Source organism: Tympanuchus pallidicinctus, unplaced genomic scaffold, assembly GCF_026119805.1.
Source record: "Tympanuchus pallidicinctus isolate F22 unplaced genomic scaffold, pur_lepc_1.0 scaffold25, whole genome shotgun sequence".
NCBI lineage: Eukaryota > Metazoa > Chordata > Aves > Galliformes > Phasianidae > Tympanuchus > Tympanuchus pallidicinctus.
Window position 1 is genome coordinate 2,691,035 of NW_026294742.1, and position 18,892 is coordinate 2,709,926.

General features: G+C 50.1%; 2 protein-coding genes and 1 long non-coding RNA gene across 6 annotated transcripts; 2 read left to right on the forward strand and 1 right to left on the reverse strand.

The window, feature by feature from the left end:
* The first annotated feature begins 96 nt into the window (after positions 1–96).
* LOC128083895 (caspase recruitment domain-containing protein 8-like) lies at positions 97–18,817 on the forward strand. 4 transcript variants are annotated; one of them, XM_052689502.1, is made up of 13 exons: positions 97–1,011; positions 9,652–10,314; positions 10,545–10,938; positions 11,134–11,181; positions 11,654–11,802; positions 13,685–13,750; positions 14,371–14,432; positions 14,517–14,737; positions 15,363–15,616; positions 16,054–16,179; positions 16,755–16,899; positions 17,242–17,283; positions 17,964–18,817. In XM_052689502.1, the coding sequence occupies exons 3-13, from the start codon at positions 10,653–10,655 to the stop codon at positions 18,233–18,235; spliced, it is 1,671 nt and encodes a 556-aa protein (XP_052545462.1). In that variant the 5' UTR covers positions 97–1,011; positions 9,652–10,314; positions 10,545–10,652; the 3' UTR covers positions 18,236–18,817. The 4 variants fall into 4 exon arrangements, with proteins under 4 accessions (XP_052545462.1, XP_052545464.1, XP_052545465.1 ...); XM_052689504.1 differs by having other exon boundaries at positions 97–920; positions 9,577–10,314; XM_052689505.1 differs by lacking the exon at positions 97–1,011 and adding an exon at positions 1,130–1,340 and having other exon boundaries at positions 9,981–10,314.
* Positions 1,669–8,769, forward strand: LOC128083894 (caspase recruitment domain-containing protein 8-like). The gene is made up of 10 exons (XM_052689501.1): positions 1,669–2,401; positions 3,018–3,322; positions 3,567–3,632; positions 4,341–4,402; positions 4,487–4,707; positions 5,351–5,604; positions 6,015–6,140; positions 6,708–6,852; positions 7,195–7,236; positions 7,912–8,769. Exons 1-10 carry the CDS (start codon positions 2,152–2,154, stop codon positions 8,169–8,171), a joined length of 1,731 nt encoding a protein of 576 aa, XP_052545461.1. The 5' UTR covers positions 1,669–2,151; the 3' UTR covers positions 8,172–8,769.
* LOC128083896 (uncharacterized) lies at positions 6,839–18,463 on the reverse strand. Its single transcript, XR_008208244.1, has 3 exons — positions 18,368–18,463; positions 17,389–17,847; positions 6,839–7,323 (listed from the first exon to the last, which is right to left on the reverse strand). It is a non-coding gene; the product is annotated as an uncharacterized LOC128083896 (long non-coding RNA).
* Positions 18,818–18,892: the final 75 nt, after the last annotated feature.

Sequence of the window (18,892 nt, forward strand, 5' to 3'; positions counted from 1 at the left end):
GCGGGAGGGTGCGGGTGTCCGTCCGTCCCCAGGAACGGGTGACGGCGACGGGGAACTGCGCGGAGCTGCGTCAGGGGAGGGTCGATAGGGGAGTAGGGAAAGGTTCTGCTCCACAGGGCGGCGGGCACGGAATTGCGCCCGTGGGCTGCAGGCGCAGGGAGCGTTTGGGCACCGCTCGCGGATATCGGGTTTGGGTGGTCCTGATGGGGAGCCAGAAGCTGGACTCCGATAGACTCTTTAGCGGGGTCTGTTGTGACAGGACAAGGGGAAATGGTTTCAAACGAAGAAGGCTGGATATAAAGAAAAATGTTTTTTTTTTAATAATCAGAGAATCACAGAATGGTTTGTGTTGGAAGGGGCCTTTGAGATCATCCAGTTCCAGCCCCGTGCTGTAGGCAGGGACACCTCCCAGGGACCAGGTTGCTCACAGCCCCATCCAGCCTTGAGTGCTTCCAGGGAGGGGGCATCCACAGCTTCTCTGAGCAACCTATTCCAACGTCTCACCACCCTCACAGTAAAGAATTTCTTCCTAATATCTAGTCCAAATCATCCCACTCTCACTTTAGAATCATCTCTCTTTGTCCTGTCACTTTAAAAAAAGTCCCTCCTCAGCTTTCCTGTAGGCCCCTTTTGGGTACTTGAAGGACAATAAAGGTAGCGAAACACTGGCACAGATTGCCCAGAGATGTGGTAAATGCCCCATCCCTGGAGACATTCGAAGTCAGGCTGGACAGGGCTCTGAGGAGCTGTGGATGTCCCTGTTCACCACAGGGGAGATGGGTCAGATGGCCTTTAAAGGTCCCTTCCAAGTCAAACCATTCTACGATCCCTGTGGGTCACTTTCAGCTTGGATTCTCTGGTTCTAAGATTCTATAGCTCCATGGTTCCATGGCACCATGGTTCCGTGGTTCCACGGTTCTGTGGTTCCACAGTCAGGAGGCCGCTGTCACCAACAAGATCTCTGCTTTTTCACCCAGCTCTTACGAGCTCCTCAGGGCTCAGCAGCCTGAGGTTGCGGTGCAGGCAGCACAGCCACGCGCTGCCGGATGGCTGGAGTGCTCGGGGCAGATGTCCACCGCTCCTTGGAGCTCCATTTTTGGTCCACTGCTGTAAAACAAGGTGGGGGGATCACCATCTGCTGCCCGGGCAGAACTATTCCTCCTCCTTGGAAATAGCCACTCCCATTCACTCCCATATCCCTTATTTTACATCATCTTTCTGCATTCACCGTTTTTTCTTTTGTTTTGAAGACAGGGATCTGTTCCCCCTGCTGCCTGCCAGGCATGCTTTCTAGTTTCTGCACTGAACTGCTTTCCTTATCCTTCATACCCCGTTTGGAGGTGTCAGCATTTCTGTGTGCCTTTTCTTAGCACATGCCCCACACAGACATTGTTTTCGTGCTGTGATTTTTGAGACCACCTTGAGTGCAGGGAAAAGTTTTTTCTCCCTTCGATGCAGATTGTGCTGGGTTACCACTGCCTTTCACACTGATTACACAACCTTGATACTGTGTAGGATGTCGACTGCCCTCTCGTGGGGCATTGCTTACACGTCTCATGGTCCTGGGCTGAATTTCCACCCCCAATGGAAACGCTCAAGAAGGGGAGGCCCATCTCCTGACTGGCTGCCGGCCATGGGACAGCTCTCCTTGATGCGACTGAGCCCTTTTTGAAGGTGAGATGCTCTCTGCTCAGCAGGAGGGGACAAACCCTGTGGACCTGCTCTGCCTGCAGCCCCCAGCATGGGACATGGATGGATCTGGGCCAAGACACGTGTCCCCATCTCTGTCCAAGCACACTGGGGCAAATCAGGCCAGTATGGGGTACGATCCTGGGCTCTCCATGGTGGCACACGGAAGGACCTGAAGGAATCCTTATGCAAACCATGCCCTCGGGAAGAAGCACTGCCTCCCTGTCCCTCTGCCTCCCCTGCCTCTCATCTCCCTGCCCTGACACACTGAGGCCAGAGGGGGAGGTGACGACACACCTTGTTCCCTTGACATCACTCCATACTTTCACTTTCTAGGGATGTGACAAAGGAGGAAGTACTGTGGGCAGCTGCCTGTTTCCGTTCAAACATCTGCAGCCCCGAGTCTTATGCCTCTCACCCACAGACATCACCGTGTTTCAGGCGGCTGAAAGTGGCAAAGCAATGATGGCAGAGACCACGCTAAGCTCCACATTCTTCATCCGTGTGAAGTCTTCGTCAGGAAAATATACTTTTGTGCCGCTGTCTTTGGATGACACGGTGCTGGACCTAAAGATGAAGTTATTTGCATTGGATAGATATTTCAATCCTTCTGAGTCAATACTGATTCATGATGGCCAGGAGTTATCGAACGAACTAACTCTCAGACATTACAACATCACCTCCAACAGCATTGTACACCACGTTCTTAGGTGTAAGTACCAGGCCAGAGGAGGGGAGTGGCATGGGAGCAGGCTGGCCTCTGGCTGCCAAGGGAAAGGGGCAAGAGGACCATCAGGCATGGAGTCCTGTGTCCTGGGAGGGAAGAACTGGGAGGAGAGGGCAGAAAGGAAAATGGATGTGGGGCAATGCTTCCCCTGATGTGACCAAGCTCCTGAGCTCTCCTCTGCTCTGTGTTGCTCGTGCCATGTGAGGTGGTGGTTTAGCTCCCTTAACGGGCAAGGAAGATGTCTCAGGCAAGATCACAGTCCTTACTGACACTTTTATGGAGGGAGGGGATCTGCATGGGTGTTGACTGTGTGTCCACTTCATTTGTGGAAGTTGTGATAAACCTGGGAGTATCTGGTGGTGCACCAGGGGACTGTGTAGCCAATGGGATAGGGAAGACTGGGTGAAGGTAGGATGGCTTCATTTTGGTTGGAAAAGACCCGTTCTGGGAACAAATTCTTCCAGACATCCAGCGTGAACTTAGCCAGTTCCAACCTCATATGCGTGTCACCCAATCAAAGAGATCAACACTATCCTCAGCAGCATCCTCCTTTCAGGTGATTGCAGTGAGTTGTGAGACAATGATCATCTTTTTTTTCCAGCCACAGGTGATCAAGAACCAGAAATGGAACTGCAGGGCAGTCCAGCAGACATCACCTCAAGGCTAGTAAATCAGAGTATTCCGCCAGTTGTCATTCCAAGAGCAGAATTTCAGGGCCCTCAGGCAGGCATCTCCTCAAGGATAGAAAGTCAGGGCCCTCTGACAATCATCAATACAAGGACGTATAATGTGGGCCCTATGGCATGCATCACCTCAAGAATAGTAATGGAGCGCGGTCCAGGACGTATTGCCTCACAGATAAAAAGGCAGGGCAGTCCGGCAAGCGTCACCTCAACAAGAGCAATGGTAAGGTCCAGTGGGATGCCTGAGACCTGGGACAGAGGGAGGAGTGTGACAGGGCTGGACAGCAGGCAAGACTTTGCACCATGAGCCCACAGCCATCCCCACTGGGATCTGTGGCACTCAGTGTCCTGCAGCAGGGCTGGCCTGTGCTGCATCCAGGAGGCCTCTCCTCGTACCCCTGGCAAGCAAGCATGGCTGAGAGGAGAATTATGGCTTGGGAGTGCTCTTCCTGTGTTCCCTTCTCCAGGAAATCCAGAAATGGCCACAGTCAGATGTCCCAGCAGAGGAGAGAAGCTGTCGCTGTGTGAGGCAGGTAAGGGTCCTTGCCTGCAGCTCTGCTCTGCACCGGCCTAACAGGTCCTCACTGAGCCTGCATGCCTCGAAAATGTCCCATGCCTACCTCAGATCACAGGATGGTTGCCAGTCATTTTCCTGGCCTCTTCTGTGATGAGTGATGTTTTCTGGACAGCACACAGCATGGTCTGTAGTCCTCTTGTTCTGAAGAGGTAAAAGAATCACAATATGCCTGATACAAAACCACAGCAGGAAATTAAAGCACTGGGAACCTTTCATGAGCGTTCCTTTGCTGAACAGCTACTTCCCACCATGTCATGTGTCTGAGAAAGAGCAGAAGGTGTCTGGGGCTGCTTGGTGACAGGCAGCTGAGAGAAGGCACCATGCTGGGACACCTTCGGCCACGTGACAGAGCCTGCACATCGAGAACTGGTTCTGCAACCAGGCCACCAGGCACCTCACTTGCACCAGGCCCCTGCTGCTTTCATGCTGACTGTCCTTCATCATCCTTTCTTCTTTTTAGTTCTCTGCTCTGGACACAGGACAAAAATACCAAAATAACATTGCTTGGGCAGGGCTGATCATTACCCTGCTGCTGCTTGTGTGGTTCACAGCTCATGGGCCAACCTGCACTGTGCTTCACTGCAGCGCTCAGCACGCCTCCTGCAAGCGGCATCCACTGCACAACACCCCATTCAGCTCCAAACCAGTTGCACTTGTGTTGCAGGAATTTCAAGAAGTGAAGCCGAAGATAGATCCACATATTTTGGAGGAACAAAACACATACAAGTAAGAGCTCCTAGGAGAAGTGGGAACACTTTCCAAAAGCCCTCATCACACATGGTGCGAGCCTGCCTTCTCTCCCACTTGCAGAGCTTGTCTCCCTGGACCAGGCATCTTCCAGTGCTCTGAGACAGGCCTTGCCTTCGAGGTGGAGTCAGCAGCCAGCATCGTGTACAGATACGCCTCCTGGAGCACGCATCTGAAAGAGGCTGACCAGAATGTGTGGGTGCCTGCTGGGCCTCTTTTCAACATTGGGGCGCTACCTGGAACCGTGCGAGCTGTGTATCTCCCCCACTTCATCTGCCTGTCAGGTACGGAGCCATGGCACCTGCTCCAGGCACAGCCCCCTGCCGCTCAGGCACCTGGGTTCACCCAGGCTGCTTTCCCTCAGCCTCCAATCCCTGTCTGCCAGGGATACTTCCAGGACCTATACACACAACACACACATAACAGCAACTTACCAAAGCATCTTCTTAGGATCTCCATTAAGATTGATCCAAATTTTCTCCTCCCTTTAGAGGTATCCTGTGCTTTCTAGTATTCTTCCACCTTGCTTTGCCATCCTCCATGCTTTTTTAACGTTATATTGAAACTTCACAGTGCTCCCTTTCCCACCACCTGCTCTGCACTCACACCACTGCATTCCCCTCCCCTCTTCTCACAGTGGCTGTGGTGACCCACAAGGTTCTGCCCCAGATCCGCAGCAGTCCCAAGCTGCTACCTCAAATTTTCAGTTTTCTGAGCCCAAAGGTGGGCAATCAAAGAACTGTAATACCAAGCCACGCACAGGAACCGTGTAAATCCCAGAGTATTCATCACCTCTAAAGCAGAGCATGTCATTTTGCATTGGTTTGTGTCTCCTTTTTTCTAATAAATCCTCAAAGAGAAAGAGGTAACCTGGTAGGGTGCAAGGAAGACAAAGCAGAACCTTGTTGCCTTTGCTGTCTCTTTCAGAGGTAGACATCAGTGGGTGCTCGATTGCCCATTTTGAATTCCAGAAGATGACCATACAGCAACCAACAGAAGTGATGGCCTTCTCTGCTGTCCTGCAATATCCCAGCTTCTCTCTTCTTGGAGTGGTTTGGAGAAAGTTACGTTCAGCCATGTCTCTCCCTGTGCACTCCTTAGTGCTGATCTTCCAGCAGCTCTCTGCTGCAAATACAACCCTGCATCTCTACCTGATCCCAGATGACAGCTCTGTGAAGAAGGTAAGGTGGAAGGAGCTTGACCAGTTCAGGGGATGGCATTTGGGGTGGCTGCAGTTTCAGGGAATGGGTTTGTTAAGCAGAGAGCTCTCTCAGGAATGTCTCTGTGTTTTTGGCTGGGACAGCATATCCCAGCATGAGCAAAGACATGGCACAGGATGCTCTGCAATGTGGAGCAGAGCACATGTCAGACATGTGGCTGCTGCCATGCACAGTAATAGGTGGCTGCATAGCAGATGCTCTCCTGTTGTGTGCAGCCCTTACCCTCTGACAGCACTGCCTTCAATGCACGTTCAGGGCTCTGTTCTGACAGGTTGGTCTCTTCTCTTCTTGATTTTCCAAGGTCAGTGAGAGCTACCTCCAGCTCACAGCTGTTTTTTCCAACACTCAAAAGTGATCCTTGATGTTTACAGGCCATTGAAAGACAAGAGACAAGCTGGAACTCAAAGCTTATTCCCAAGCCTCCTCCATTCCATCCCCTGTTTTTTGGCCACCGATACCAGGTGTCCAGTAACACTGAAGTGAAGATTACACCTGAAGTAAGTGGGGCAGTTTCCTTTTTTAAATTATTTTGGTTTTGAGTTAAACAGAAAGTTCCACAGCTTCTCTGGGCCTCCAGTTCTGCATAGTCATCTTTAACCTATTATCTAATCAGAATTTCAGACTTGTCTCAGCCTCTGCACATTACCTCATCTCATCACTGTACAGTTCCAAGAGACTCTACCTTTTCTTTACACTACTGAAAACAATGATTAGTTCTTTTCTTTGCCCTTTCTTCTCCAGGAAAAAAAAAATCTTGTCCCTCTGCCATTGCTTGAACGTCATGTTCTCCAAACTGCAGTGGTGATGCAACGCTCAGAGAACATAAAATGGTGGTAAAATCTCTGCTCTTTAAGGCTTTCAGTATTCTGCTCGACCAAACCAATGCTGAGCCCATCTAGAGTTGGCAACACAGTCCTTCTGTGAAAGACAACAAATGAGACACTCCAGAGTTCCATGCCTCTCACACTTTTTTCTTCGTTTCTGTGTGGGCAAGAAACATGGGAATATGTTTGTAAATTCACAGCTCCACTTGGTAAAACCCAACTTCCTTCTTATCTTTACAGCCACACTTGACATTCTGCCGAAGGAGTTCAAAGAAACAACAGCTCTTTGTTGAGATCTACATCAGGAAAATGGCTGAGGAAGTGGAATTCTTTATTACAGATGGACAGAATGACACCGAGGTCTGGAGGGCATCGCTGAGGTCAGGTAGGATCAGATCCACCTGTAAGGGGAACTGAGATGATGGCACACTGAGCTGCACTTCTTGTGACAGCAAAAAGAGAAGCTCAGATACTCTGAGTGCAGGGCATGGAATTGTGCCGTGGGATTCCCTGTTAGGCTAATTCTGCACCCCTAAACAAACACCTGCAAATGTTCACAACACTGCACCCTGCTTAGCTGAGTTCTTAACAGATGGGCAAGGAATACTGTAAGCAGGAATTAATGGCTAATGGGTCCATGGAACATCAGGTATCTCAGTAAGGCTTCTAGAAAGAGTCTCCATTTCTGTGACGGTGTATTTCATAAGCTCCCTCCTTTCTCTTTCAGGTGATATTAGTCATTCTAGAAACAAATCCAAAAAGCTTTCAGGTCAGTACGGGTTTTCAGAGCTACAGTTATTGAGTCTGAATATTTATTTGGGGATTTCAATCGTCTGGCTTAAAGCAGACTTAAAGCCTTTTAAAAGGCTTAAACCACCTTTTTCCCATACCTGTGACTCTTTCATGACAAAAAAAACTTGTAAAGCTTTTATTATTTCACTGCTGCCTGCATGCTCTCTAACCTGGCATAGTGTTGAGGACTCTCCAAACTGTTTTGCTTTCTCTGTGATCAGACATACTCTTTCTATAGAGAATGAGCTACAGCTAGTACAGTTCACAGCCCAGAAATATTTCATGGGACTTTCAAAGTCTGGTGGAGTTGGAGCATCTTATCACAGAGCCAGTGCTTCCCTCTTCCTTCAATATCGTAGGATCACTGGAAGGGACGGTCCCTGGGCTGTCACCAACCTGACCTCCCTCAGCTCAGGCCCTGTCTTTGCCTTGGCTCCAATGCTTCCACCGCTGATGAGGGAGCTTTCTTCTGGTGGCTCAGCCTCCTGGCCAGAGAGCAGCACTGCTGGTGCACTGCAGGGAATGGGAGCACGTGGCTGTGGGACAGAGCAAACGGCCCTCGCGTGTGTTGGCTAGGATGCAGAGTACCACAGCAGGAACCAACCTGCCTTGTCACGTGCAGCACAGTAACACACGCTTTGGTATCTGCTAGGTGCAGCCTTCCTGAAGAAGCACAAGACAGAGCTTTGTTCCAGGATGGGGCAGCTCTCCTCCATTCTGCTAAATTTAAGTGTTGAAGATGTAATCAACAGTGAAGAAGAAGAGGAGGTACAAGCTCAAAATACAAAACAAAAGAAGAATCAATTTCTGCTGGACCTAGTTGAGAAAAAAGGGCTCAAGGCCCAAGAGACGCTCTTTCAGATCCTCCAGACAAAAGACCCATTCCTTGTTGAAGACCTGGAGAACAACTAAGACTGGGAAAGCAGATGGCTTTTGCTCCGATTGGCAGATTAAGGAAGTGACAGGAGAGTCAGGCAAAAGGAGGGATTTGTCTGTGCGTGAATCCTGACCTTTCCATGCAAAATCCATGATACAAAGCAATGCCTCAGGCTTCTGAGCCACCAACTGCCAGGCCTGCTTCCCTTACCTGATGTGCTCACTACAAGAGGACTGTCGATCACCACTGAGAAGCTGCTGGAACGAGAAACCTTGGTTCCTAATCCAGTGCCCATGTTGTGAAGCCATCCGCCTTCTGAGAACACAGGGCCTCTGCAGGGTCTCCAGATGCTCCAGGCAGCTGCTGGTTGAGGAGCTCTCTTCACAACAGGAACCTCACGGAGTCGCAGAATTGTAGGGGTTGGAAGGAACCTCTGGAAATCCCCCAGCCCAACACCGCTTAGAGCAGCTTCTGTACAGAATGTTACACAGGAAAGTGTTCAGGCAGGGTTTGAATATCCCTGGAGAAGGAGACTTTACAGCCTCTCTGGGCAACTTGTTCCACTGCTCTGTCACTCTCATAGTATCGTTTTTCTTTATGAAATAAAATCATAAAGTCCATCCATCAACCCGACCATGTTTTCAGCTAGTTTTTTTATTACATTTCTTATACTGTGTCTTTTCCTTCAATGTTTCTCAGTGTACGCCCTCAGAAGCATTCTGCACTTGTAGAGCGCCACCTTACACCTGACCCTCACCCTTCAGATACCGATAACCATTGCTCAGATCCCCTGTCAGCCTCTCTCCTGCAGGCTGAACAGCCGCAGGATCCCCAGCTTTCCACCACCAGCTGGAGGCCTCACGAGCACAGCAGATTAGCAGCTGCTGGGCCAGGCGGGACGCGGGCACCGAGTAGCCGTGCTCTCAACGCCGCCACATACGGGCACCGCGCTGCCCGAACGCTCCGCTGCACATCAAGCTCCGTAAAGGGAAACCTGAAGCCGTGCACGCAGCCCGGAGGAACGCACTGCCAACACGAGAGAGTCAGCGCCGCCCGACACAGCCGGGGCCGCCACTTCCGGGAGCCGCCTCTATCGCATCCTTCAGCCGCCCTATAACTTCCGGGAGCGTCCGCATCCACTTCGGTGGGACAGCGCCACCTGTGCGCTGGCGGATCAATTTGCCGCCCGGTCGGGGCCGCGGCCTGGAGCCGTAAGTGGGCGTCACGTGTGAGGCGGGGCTTGCAGGACCGTCCGCCCGTGATTGGCGGCAGGTGTGGGCGATGAGGCCGAGGCGCATTCTGATTGGTGCTCAATCAACCGGGCGGGGCCAGGAGCGGAGCTGAGAACGCCGTGCGCGACTGCAGAGCGAGGTGCTGCGTGAGGACCAGCAGTTCGCGCCGTGGTTCCGTGGTTCCACGGTTCTGTGGTTCCGCAGTCAGGAGGCCACTGTCACCAACAAGATCTCTGCTTTTTCACCCAGCTCTTACGAGCTCCTCCGGGCTCAGCAGCCTGAGGTTGCGGTGCAGGCAGCACAGCCACGCGCTGCCGTATGGCTGGAGTGCTCGGGGCAGATGTCCACCGCTCCTTGGAGCTCGATTTTTGGTCCACTGCTGTAAAACAAGGTGGGGGGATCACCATCTGCTGCCCGGGCAGAACTATTCCTCCTCCTTGGAAATAGCCACTCCCATTCACTCCCATATCCCTTATTTTACATCATCTTTCTGCATTCACCGTTTTTTCTTTTGTTTTGAAGACAGGGATCTGTTCCCCCTGCTGCCTGCCAGGCATGCTTTCTATTTTCCGCACTGAACTGCTTTCCTTATCCTTCATACCCCGTTTGGAGGTGTCAGCATCTCTGTGTGCCTTTTCTTAGCACATGCCCCACACAGACATTGTTTTCGTGCTGTGATTTTTGAGACCACCTTGAGTGCAGAGAAAAGTTTTTTCTCCCCTCGATGCAGATTGTGCTGGGTTACCACTGCCTTTCGCACTGATTACACAACCTTGATACTGTGTAGGATGTCGACTGCCCTCTCGTGGGGCATTGCTTACACGTCTCATGGTCCTGGGCTGAATTTCCACCCCCAATGGAAACGCTCAAGAAGGGGAGGCCCATCTCCTGACTGGCTGCCGGCCATGGGACAGCTCTCCTTGATGCGACTGAGCCCTTTTTGAAGGTGAGATGCTCTCTGCTCAGCAGGAGAGGACAAACCCTGTGGAACTGCTCTGCCTGCAGCCCCCAGTTCTAATGCAAGCCGTGCCCTCGGGAAGAAGCGTTGCTTCCCTGCTTCATTGTTCCTCTGCATTCCCTGGCTCCCCATCTCCCTGCCCTGACACTCAGAGGCCAGAGGAGGGAGTGATGACAAGCATTTTTTCTCTGAAATCTCTCTGTACTTTCGCTTTCTAGGGATGTGATAAAAGAGGAAGTACTGTGGGCAGCTGCCTGTTCCTGGATGGCCGTCTGTGGCCCCGACACTGTTGTGTTCCCTCACACACAGACATCACCGTGATTCAGATGGCTGAAAGAGACAAAGCAAAGATGGCAGAGACCACGCTCAGCTCCACCACGCTCAGCTCCACTTTCTCCATCTGTGTGAAGTCTTTGTTAGGAAATATTGTTTCTGTGCCAGTCTCTTTGGACGACACGGTGCTGGACCTAAAGATGAAGCTATTTGCACTGGATAGCTATTTCTACCCTTCTCAGGCACGACTGATTCATGGTGGCTGGCAGTTGAATGACGAACTAACTCTCAGACATTACAACATCACCTCCAACAGCATTGTACACCACGTTCTTAGGTGTAAGTACCAGGCCAGAGGTGAGGAGTGGCATGGGAGCAGGCTGGCCTCTGGCTGCCAAGGGAAAGGGGCAAGAGGACCATCAGGCATGGAGTCCTGTGTCCTGGGAGGGAAGAAAGGAAAATGGATGTGGGGCAATGCTTCCCCTGATGTGACCAAGCTCCTGAGCTCTCCTCTGCTCTGTGTTGCTGTTGCAGTGCGAGGTGGTGGTTCAGCTCCCTTAGAGGGCAAGGAAGATGTCTCAGGTAAGATCACAGTCCTTACTGACACTTTTATGGAGGGAGGGGATCTGCATGAGTGGTGAGTGAGTGTCCACTTCATGCATGGAAGCTGTGGTAAATCTGGGAGCATGCGGTGGTGCACCAGGGGACTGTGCAGCCAATGGGATAGGGAAGACTGGGTGAAGGTAGGATGGCTGCAATTGGGTTGGAAAAGCCCCATTTGATCAAGTCCAATCATCCACCTAACACTACCAATCCACCTTTAAACTTTGTCCACGGACTGTGACTCCACCACCTCCCTGGGGCAGCCTCTCCCAATGCCTGGCCACCCATTCTGGGAACAAATTCTTCCTGACATCCAGCCTGAACTTCCCCAGTGCCACCTCACATCCTATCACGTGTCACCCAAGGAAAGAGACCAACACTGTCCTCAGCGCATCCTCCTTTCAGGTGATTGCAGTGAGCTGTAGAGACAATGACCATCTTCTTGTTCCAGCCACAGGTGATCAAGAACCAGAGGTGCAACAACAGGGTGGTTTACCTGGAATTGCCTCAAGGATAGAAGCGCAGAGTGGTTCAGCAGGTGTCTCTTCGATTATAGAAATGAAGACCAGTCTGTCAGGCATCACCTCAACAGGTGCAGAAGTAAGGTCTGGTGGGGTGCCTGAGGCCTGGGACAGAGGGAGGAATGTGACAGGGCTGGCCCCCAGGTAGGGCTGGGCACCTTTAACCCACAGCCATCTCTACAGGGACCTATGCTGCTGCTGGGCTGGCCTGTGGTGCATCCAGGAGGCCTCTCCTCATGGCTTCTTTGCCTCAGTGTTTAATAGTAAGACTTGTTACTCCCTGTGCACACAGCTCCTTGCACTGGTAGATGGAGATGGGGAACAGAATAGGCCCTACATAATCCACAATGAGATGGTTTTGGACCTGCTCTAAAAGCTGGATGCTTACAAGTCCATGTGGCTAGATGGAATGCACCCTGCAGTGCTGAAGCAGTTGGTGGATGTGGTTGCCAAGCCACTCTCCATCCTTTGGTAGTCCTGGCTAACTGGAAATGTCCCAGCAGACTGGAGACTAACAAATGTGACGTCCATTTTCAGAAAGGGCCAGAAAGATGATCCTGGCAGTTTCAGACCTATCAGTCTCACCTCGGTGCTGGGGAAGGTTATGGAATGGATAATCTTGGGAGCCATTATGGACCAGTTAAAGGTCAACCAGGGAATCAGGTCCAGTCAGCATGGGTTTACAAATGGTAGATCCAGTTTGACAAACCTGTTTTCATTCTATGACAAGCTGACCCGCTTAGTGGATGAATGTAAGGCTGTCAGTGTGGTCTACCTGGACTTCAGTAAAGCCTTTGACACTGTCCCCTACAGCATTCTCATGGAGAAGCTGGCTGCTCACAGTTTGGATGGGTGTTCACTCTGGCTGGATGGCGGGGCCCAAAGAGTTGTGGTCAATGGACTTAAATCCAGTTGGTGGCCAGTCACAAGCAGTGTCCCCCAGGGCTTGGTACTGGCACTGCTTCTATTTAACATCTTTATTAACGATCTTGATGAGGGGATTGAGTACACCATCAGTAAGTTGGGAGGGAGTGCTGATCTGCCAGAGGGGAGAAAGGCAGTACAGAAGGATCTGGATAGACTTGATTGATGGGCCAAGGTAAACTGTATGAGTTTCGATAGGGCCAAGTGTTGGGTCCTGCATTTTGGTCACAATAACCCCAGGCAACCCTACAGGCTTGGGGAGGAGTGGCTGGAAAGCTGCCTGACAGAAAGGGACCTTGGTGTACTGATGGACAGTTGGCTGAATATAAGTCAGCACTGTGCTCAGGTTGCCAATAAGGCCAGTGGCATCCTGGCTTGGATCAAGAATGATGTGGTGAGCAGGACTAGGGAAGTAATCCTGCCCCTGTACTCAAAATTGGTGAAGCCTCACTTCTAGTACTGTGTTCAGTTTTGGGCACCTCAATACAAAAAGGACATTGAGCAGGTCCAGAGAAGGGCAGTAAGGCTTGTGAAGGGCTTTGAGAACATGTCCTACAAGGAGAGACTGAAGAAAATGGGGCTGTTCAGTCTCAGGAAGAGGAGGCTGAGGGGAGACTCTTCCAATATCTGAAAGGTGATTAAAGCAAGGGTTGGTCTCTTCTCACTGGTGACAAGTGACAGGAAGAGGGGAAATGGCCTCATGTTGTACCAGGGGAAGTTTAGGTTGTATATCAGGAAAAACTTCTTTACAGAAAGTGTTGTTATGCACTAGAATAGGCTCCTGAGGGAGGTGGTTGAGTCACCATTCCTGAATGAGTTTAAAAAACATTTGGATGTGGTGCTCAGGGACATAATTAAGCAGAGGGTTGTTAGCGTTAGGGTAGTACGGTTCAGTTGCAGTTGGACTTGATGATCTTTAAGATCTTTTCCAACCTCAGCAATTATATGATTCTATGATTCTATGCCCCTGGCAAGCAAGCACATCTCAGTGGAAAAATATGGCTTGGGAGTGCTCTTCCTGTGTTCCTCTTTTCCAGGGAATCCAGAAATGGCCACAGTCAGATGTCCCAGCAGAGGAGAGAAGCTGTCTCTGTGTGAGGCAGGTAAGGGTCCTTGCCTACAGCTCTGCTCTGCACTGGCCTTACTGGTTGTCACAGGGCACAGCAGGCAGACCTCAGCTCCCACCTGTACCTTCAGGACCTGTTGTTCACAGCAATTCTTTGCACTCCAGAAGAGTCCATTATCCTTGCTGCACTAACTCAGCATGCATTGATCTGTTTTACATTAGTGGAAAGGCTCTTTTCCACACACTTACATCCCAAATTTCATCTAAACATTTCCCCTAAACCTTTCATCTGTCTGTGTTCACTGTTTTCTCTTTGCTGAAGCAAGTCGGCAGCCAATAATTTCTCTCCCAGGAAACATAAACTTTACTATGTAGAATTTCCATGCCCAAAATAAATCCCCAAAATCAGTGTGTGAAACTTCTAGAATGGGGCTGCAGGAATTGCGCTGCACGTTTAACTATTATCTTTCCTGCTGATGTATCAGGGACACATGCACTAAGTGGTACTTTCCCCATGCCAGCGTGCATAACTGTTCATAAGACCTTCCTGTGCCAGCATGCACTGTGCTTCACTGCAGCGCTCAGCACGCCTCCTGCAAGCAGCATCCAATGCACAACACCCCATTCAGCTCCAAATCGGTCGCTCTTTTGTTGCAGGAATTTCAAGAACTGAGGCCGGAGATATATCCATACATTTTGGAGGAACAGAACGTATACAAGTAAGAGCTCCTAGGAGAAGTGGGAACACTTTCCAAAAGCCCTCATCACACATGGTGCGAGCCTGCCTTCTCTCCCACTTGCAGAGCTTGTCTCCCTGGACCAGGCATCTTCCAGTGCTCTGAGACAGGCCTTGCCTTCGAGGTGGAGTCAGCAGCCAGCATCGTGTACAGATACGCCTCCTGGAGCACGCATCTGAAAGAGGCTGACCAGAATGTGTGGGTGCCTGCTGGGCCTCTTTTCAACATCTGGGCGCTGCCTGGAACCGTGCGAGCTGTGTATCTCCCCCACTTCATCTGCCTGTCAGGTACGGAGCCATGAGTCCTGCTCCAGGCACAGCCCCCTGCCGCTCAGGCACCTGGGTTCACCCAGGCTGCTTTCCCTCAGCCTCCAGTAGGGATACCCTCAGGATCTGCTCACACAAGTGGGCACAGAACAGAAGCTCATCAAAACATCTTCATGTGGACAACCTTCAGACTCAGCCAACTTTTTCCTCCCTTCAGAAGTAGCCTGTGCTCTCTTGTATTCTTCCACCTTGCTTTCCCATCCTCCATCCTTTTCTCATGTTTTATTAAACCTTCACAGTGCTCCCTTTCCCACTACCTGCTCTGCACTCACACCACTGCATTCTCCTCCCCTCTTCTCGCAGTGGCTGTGGTGACCCACAAGGTTCTGCCCCAGATCCGCAGCAGTCCCAAGTTGCTACCTCAAATTTTCAGTTTTCTGAGACCTTAGGAAGACTACCAAATGCTAGTAGCACCCCGCTGGAACCGTGCAAATCCCAGAGTATTCATCACCTCTAAAGCAGAGCATGTCATTTTGTATTGGTTTGTGTCTCCTTTTTTCTAATAAATCCTCAAAGAGAAAGAGGTAACCTGGTAGGGTGCAAGGAAGACAAAGCAGAACCTTGTTGCCTTTGCTGTCTCTTTCAGAGGTAGACATCAGTGGGTGCTCGATTGCCCATTTTGAATTCCAGAAGATGATCATACAGCAACCAACAGAAGTGATGGCCTTCTCTGCTGTCCTGCAATATCCCAGCTTCTCTCTTCTTGGAGTGGTTTGGAGAAAGTTACGTTCAGCCATTTCTCTCCCTATGCACTCCTTAGTGCTGATCTTCCAGCAGCTCTCTGCTGCAAATACAACCCTGCATCTCTACCTGATCCCAGATGACAGGTCTGTGAAGGAGGTAAGGTGGAGGGAGCTTGACCAGTTCAGGGGATGGCATCTAAGGTGGCTGGAGTTGCAGAAAATGGATTTGTTAAACAGAGAGCCCTCTCAGTTTTGTTCTGGTGTTTCCTGCCTCTAGGAGTCTCTCTGTGTTTTTGGCTGGGACAGCATATCCCAGCATGAGCAAAGACATGGCACAGGATGCTCTGCGACGTGGAGCAGAGCACATGTCAGACACGTGGCTGCTGCCATGCACAGTAATAGGTGGCTGCATAGCAGATGCTCTCCTGTTGTGTGCAGCCCTTACCCTCTGATAGCACTGCCTTCAATGCACGTTCAGGGCTCTGTTCTGACAGGTTGGTCTCTTCTCTTCTTGATTTTCCAAGGTCAGTGAGAGCTACCTCCAGCTCACAGCTGTTTTTTTCAACACTCAAAAGTGATCCTTGATGTTTACAGGCCATTGAAAGACAAGAGACAAGCTGGAACTCAAAGATTATTCCCAAGCCTCCTCCATTCAGCCCTCTGTTCTTTGGCAACAGATACCAGGTGTCCAGTAACACTCAAGTGAAGATTACACCTGAAGTAAGTGGGACAGTTTCCTTTTTTATTATTACAATTTTGAGTGAAACAGAAAATACCACAGCTTCTCTGGGTCTCCAGTTTAGCATAGTAATCTTTTCCCCATTATCTAATCAGAATTGCAGACTTGTCTCAGCCTCTGCACATTGCCTCATCTCATCACTGTACACTTCCAAGGGGTTCCATCTTTTCTTTAATCCCCCTTTACACTTTAGAAAGCAGTGATTAGTTCCTCCTTTTTCCGTTTCTTCTCCGAGACAAACAAACCCTGTCCCTCTTCCGCTGCTTGAACGTCATGTTCTCCAAACTGCAGTGGAGGTGCAACACTCAGAGAACATAAAATGGTGGTAAAATCTCTGCTCTTTAAGGCTTTCAGTATTCTGCTTGACCAAACCAACGCTGAGCCCATCTAGAGTTGGCAACACAGTCCTTCTGTGAAAGACAACAAATGAGACACTCCAGAGTTCCATGCCTCTCACACTTTTTTCTTCGTTTCTGTGTGGCCTGGAAACATGAGATGATGTTTGTAAATTCACAGCTCCACAGGGTAAGACCTAACTTCCATCTTATCTCTACAGCCACACTTGCCATTTTGCTACAAGAGTCCAGAGGACCAACAGCTCTTTGTTGAGATCTACATCAGGAAAATGGCAAAGGAAGTGGAATTCTTTATCACAGATGGACAGAATGACACCGAGGTCTGGAGGGCATCGCTGAGGTCAGGTAGGATCAGGTCCATCTTTAAGGGGAATTGAGATGATGGCGCACTGAGCTGCACTTCTTGTGACAGCAAAAAGAGAAGCTCAGATACTCTGAGTGCAGGGCATGGAATTGTGCCTTGGGATTCCCTGTTAGGCTAATTCTGCACCCCTAAACAAACACCTGCAAATGTTCACACCACTGCACCCTGCTTAGTTGAGTTCTTAACAGATGGGCAAGGAATTCTGTAAGCAGGAATTAATGGCTAATGGGTCCATGGAACATCAGGTATCTCAGTAAGGCTTCTAGAAACGGTCTCCATTTCTGTGATGGTGTATTTCATAAGCTCCTTCCTTTCTCTTTCAGGTGATATTAGTCATTCTAGAAACAAATCCAAAAAGCTTTCAGGTCAGTACGGGTTTTCAGAGCTACAGTTATTGAGTCTGAATATTTATTTGGGGATTTCAATCTTCTGGCTTAAAGCAGACTTAAAGCCTTTTAAAAGGCTTAAACCACCTTTTTCCCATACTTGTGACTCTTTCGTGACAAAAAAACTTTAAACCTTTATTCCCTCACTGCTGGCTGCTTGCTCTCTAACCTGGCATAGTGTTGAGGACTCTCCAAACTGTTTTGCTTTCTCTGTGATCAGACATACTCTTTCTATAGAGAATGAGCTATAGCTAATACAGTTCACAGCCCAGAAATATTTCATGGGACTTTCAAAATCTGGTGGAGTTGGAGCATCTCATACCTTATCACAGAGCCAGTGCTTCCCTCTTCCTTCAAATACCGTAGGATCACTGGAAGGGACTGTCCCTGGGCTGTCACCAACCTGACCTCCCTCAGCTCAGGCCCTGTCCTTGCCTTGGCTCCAATGCCTCCACCGCTGATGAGGGAGCTTTCTTCTGGTGGCTCAGCCTCCTGGCCAGAGAGCAGCACTGCTGGTGCACTGCAGGGAATGGGAGCACGTGGCTGTGGGACAGAGCAAACGGCCCTCGCGTGTGTTGGCTAGGATGCAGAGTACCACAGCAGGAACCAACCTGCCTGGTCACGTGCAGCACAGTAACACACGCTTTGGTATCTGCTAGGTGCAGCCTTCCTGAAGAAGCACAAGACAGAGCTTTGTTCCAGGATGGGGCAGCTCTCCTCCATTCTGCTAAATTTAAGTGTTGAAGATGTAATCAACAGTGAAGAAGAAGAGGAGGTACAAGCTCAAAATACAAAACAAAAGAAGAATCAATTTCTGCTGGAACTAGTTGAGAAAAAAGGGCTCAAGGCCCAAGAGAAGCTCTTTCAGGTCCTCCAGACAAAAGACCCATTCCTTGTTGAAGACCTGGAGAAGGCTACATTGACAGATTAAGGAAGTGACAGGAGAGTCAGGCAAAAGGAGGGATTTGTCTGTGCGTGAATCCTGACCTTTCCATGCAAAATCCATGATACAAAGCAATGCCTCAGCCTTTGAGCCACCAACTGCCAGGCCTGCTTCCCTTACCTGATGTGCTCACTACAAGAGGACTGTCGATCACCACTGAGAAGCTGCTGAAAAGAGAAACCTTGGTTCCTAATCCAGTGCCCATGTTGTGAAGCCTTCTGAGAACACAGGGCCTCTGCAGGGTCTCCAGATGCTCCAGGCAGCTGCTGGTTGAGGAGCTCTCTTCACAACAGGAATCTCACGGAGTCGCAGAATTGTAGGGGTTGGAAGGAACCTCTGGAAATCCCCCAGTCCAACACCGCTTAGAGCAGCTTCCCTACAGAATGTTACACAGGAAAGTGTTCAGGCAGGGTTTGAATATCCCTGGAGAAGGAGACTTTACAGCCTCTCTGGGCAACTTGTTCCACTGCTCTGTCAACCGCAGTGAGCGATTCTATGATTCTGTGAAGTCCAACCATCAACCTGATCAGTGTTTGTAACTAATTTTTTTATTACACAATATTCCTCATAGTGTGTCTGTGTCTTTTCCTTCAACATTTCTCAGTGTACGCTCCTATAGAATCCTGCACTTGTAGAGGGCCACCT

What these genes read in the sequence shown, in the direction of transcription:
- LOC128083895 (XM_052689502.1), top strand. Translation starts at nt 10,653, where the DNA reads ATGGCTGAAAGAGACAAAGCAAAGATGGCAGAGACCACGCTCAGCTCC. An exon ending in TCACCTCAACAGGTGCAGAA is followed by an intron (nt 11,803 to 13,684) that starts GTAAGGTCTGGT and finishes CCTCTTTTCCAG; the next exon opens with GGAATCCAGAAATGGCCACA. An exon ending in GAGGAACAGAACGTATACAA is followed by an intron (nt 14,433 to 14,516) that starts GTAAGAGCTCCT and finishes TCCCACTTGCAG; the next exon opens with AGCTTGTCTCCCTGGACCAG.
- LOC128083894 (XM_052689501.1), top strand. Translation starts at nt 2,152, where the DNA reads ATGATGGCAGAGACCACGCTAAGCTCCACATTCTTCATCCGTGTGAAG. An exon ending in GCTGTCGCTGTGTGAGGCAG is followed by an intron (nt 3,633 to 4,340) that starts GTAAGGGTCCTT and finishes CTTGTGTTGCAG; the next exon opens with GAATTTCAAGAAGTGAAGCC. An exon ending in AAGTGAAGATTACACCTGAA is followed by an intron (nt 6,141 to 6,707) that starts GTAAGTGGGGCA and finishes TTATCTTTACAG; the next exon opens with CCACACTTGACATTCTGCCG.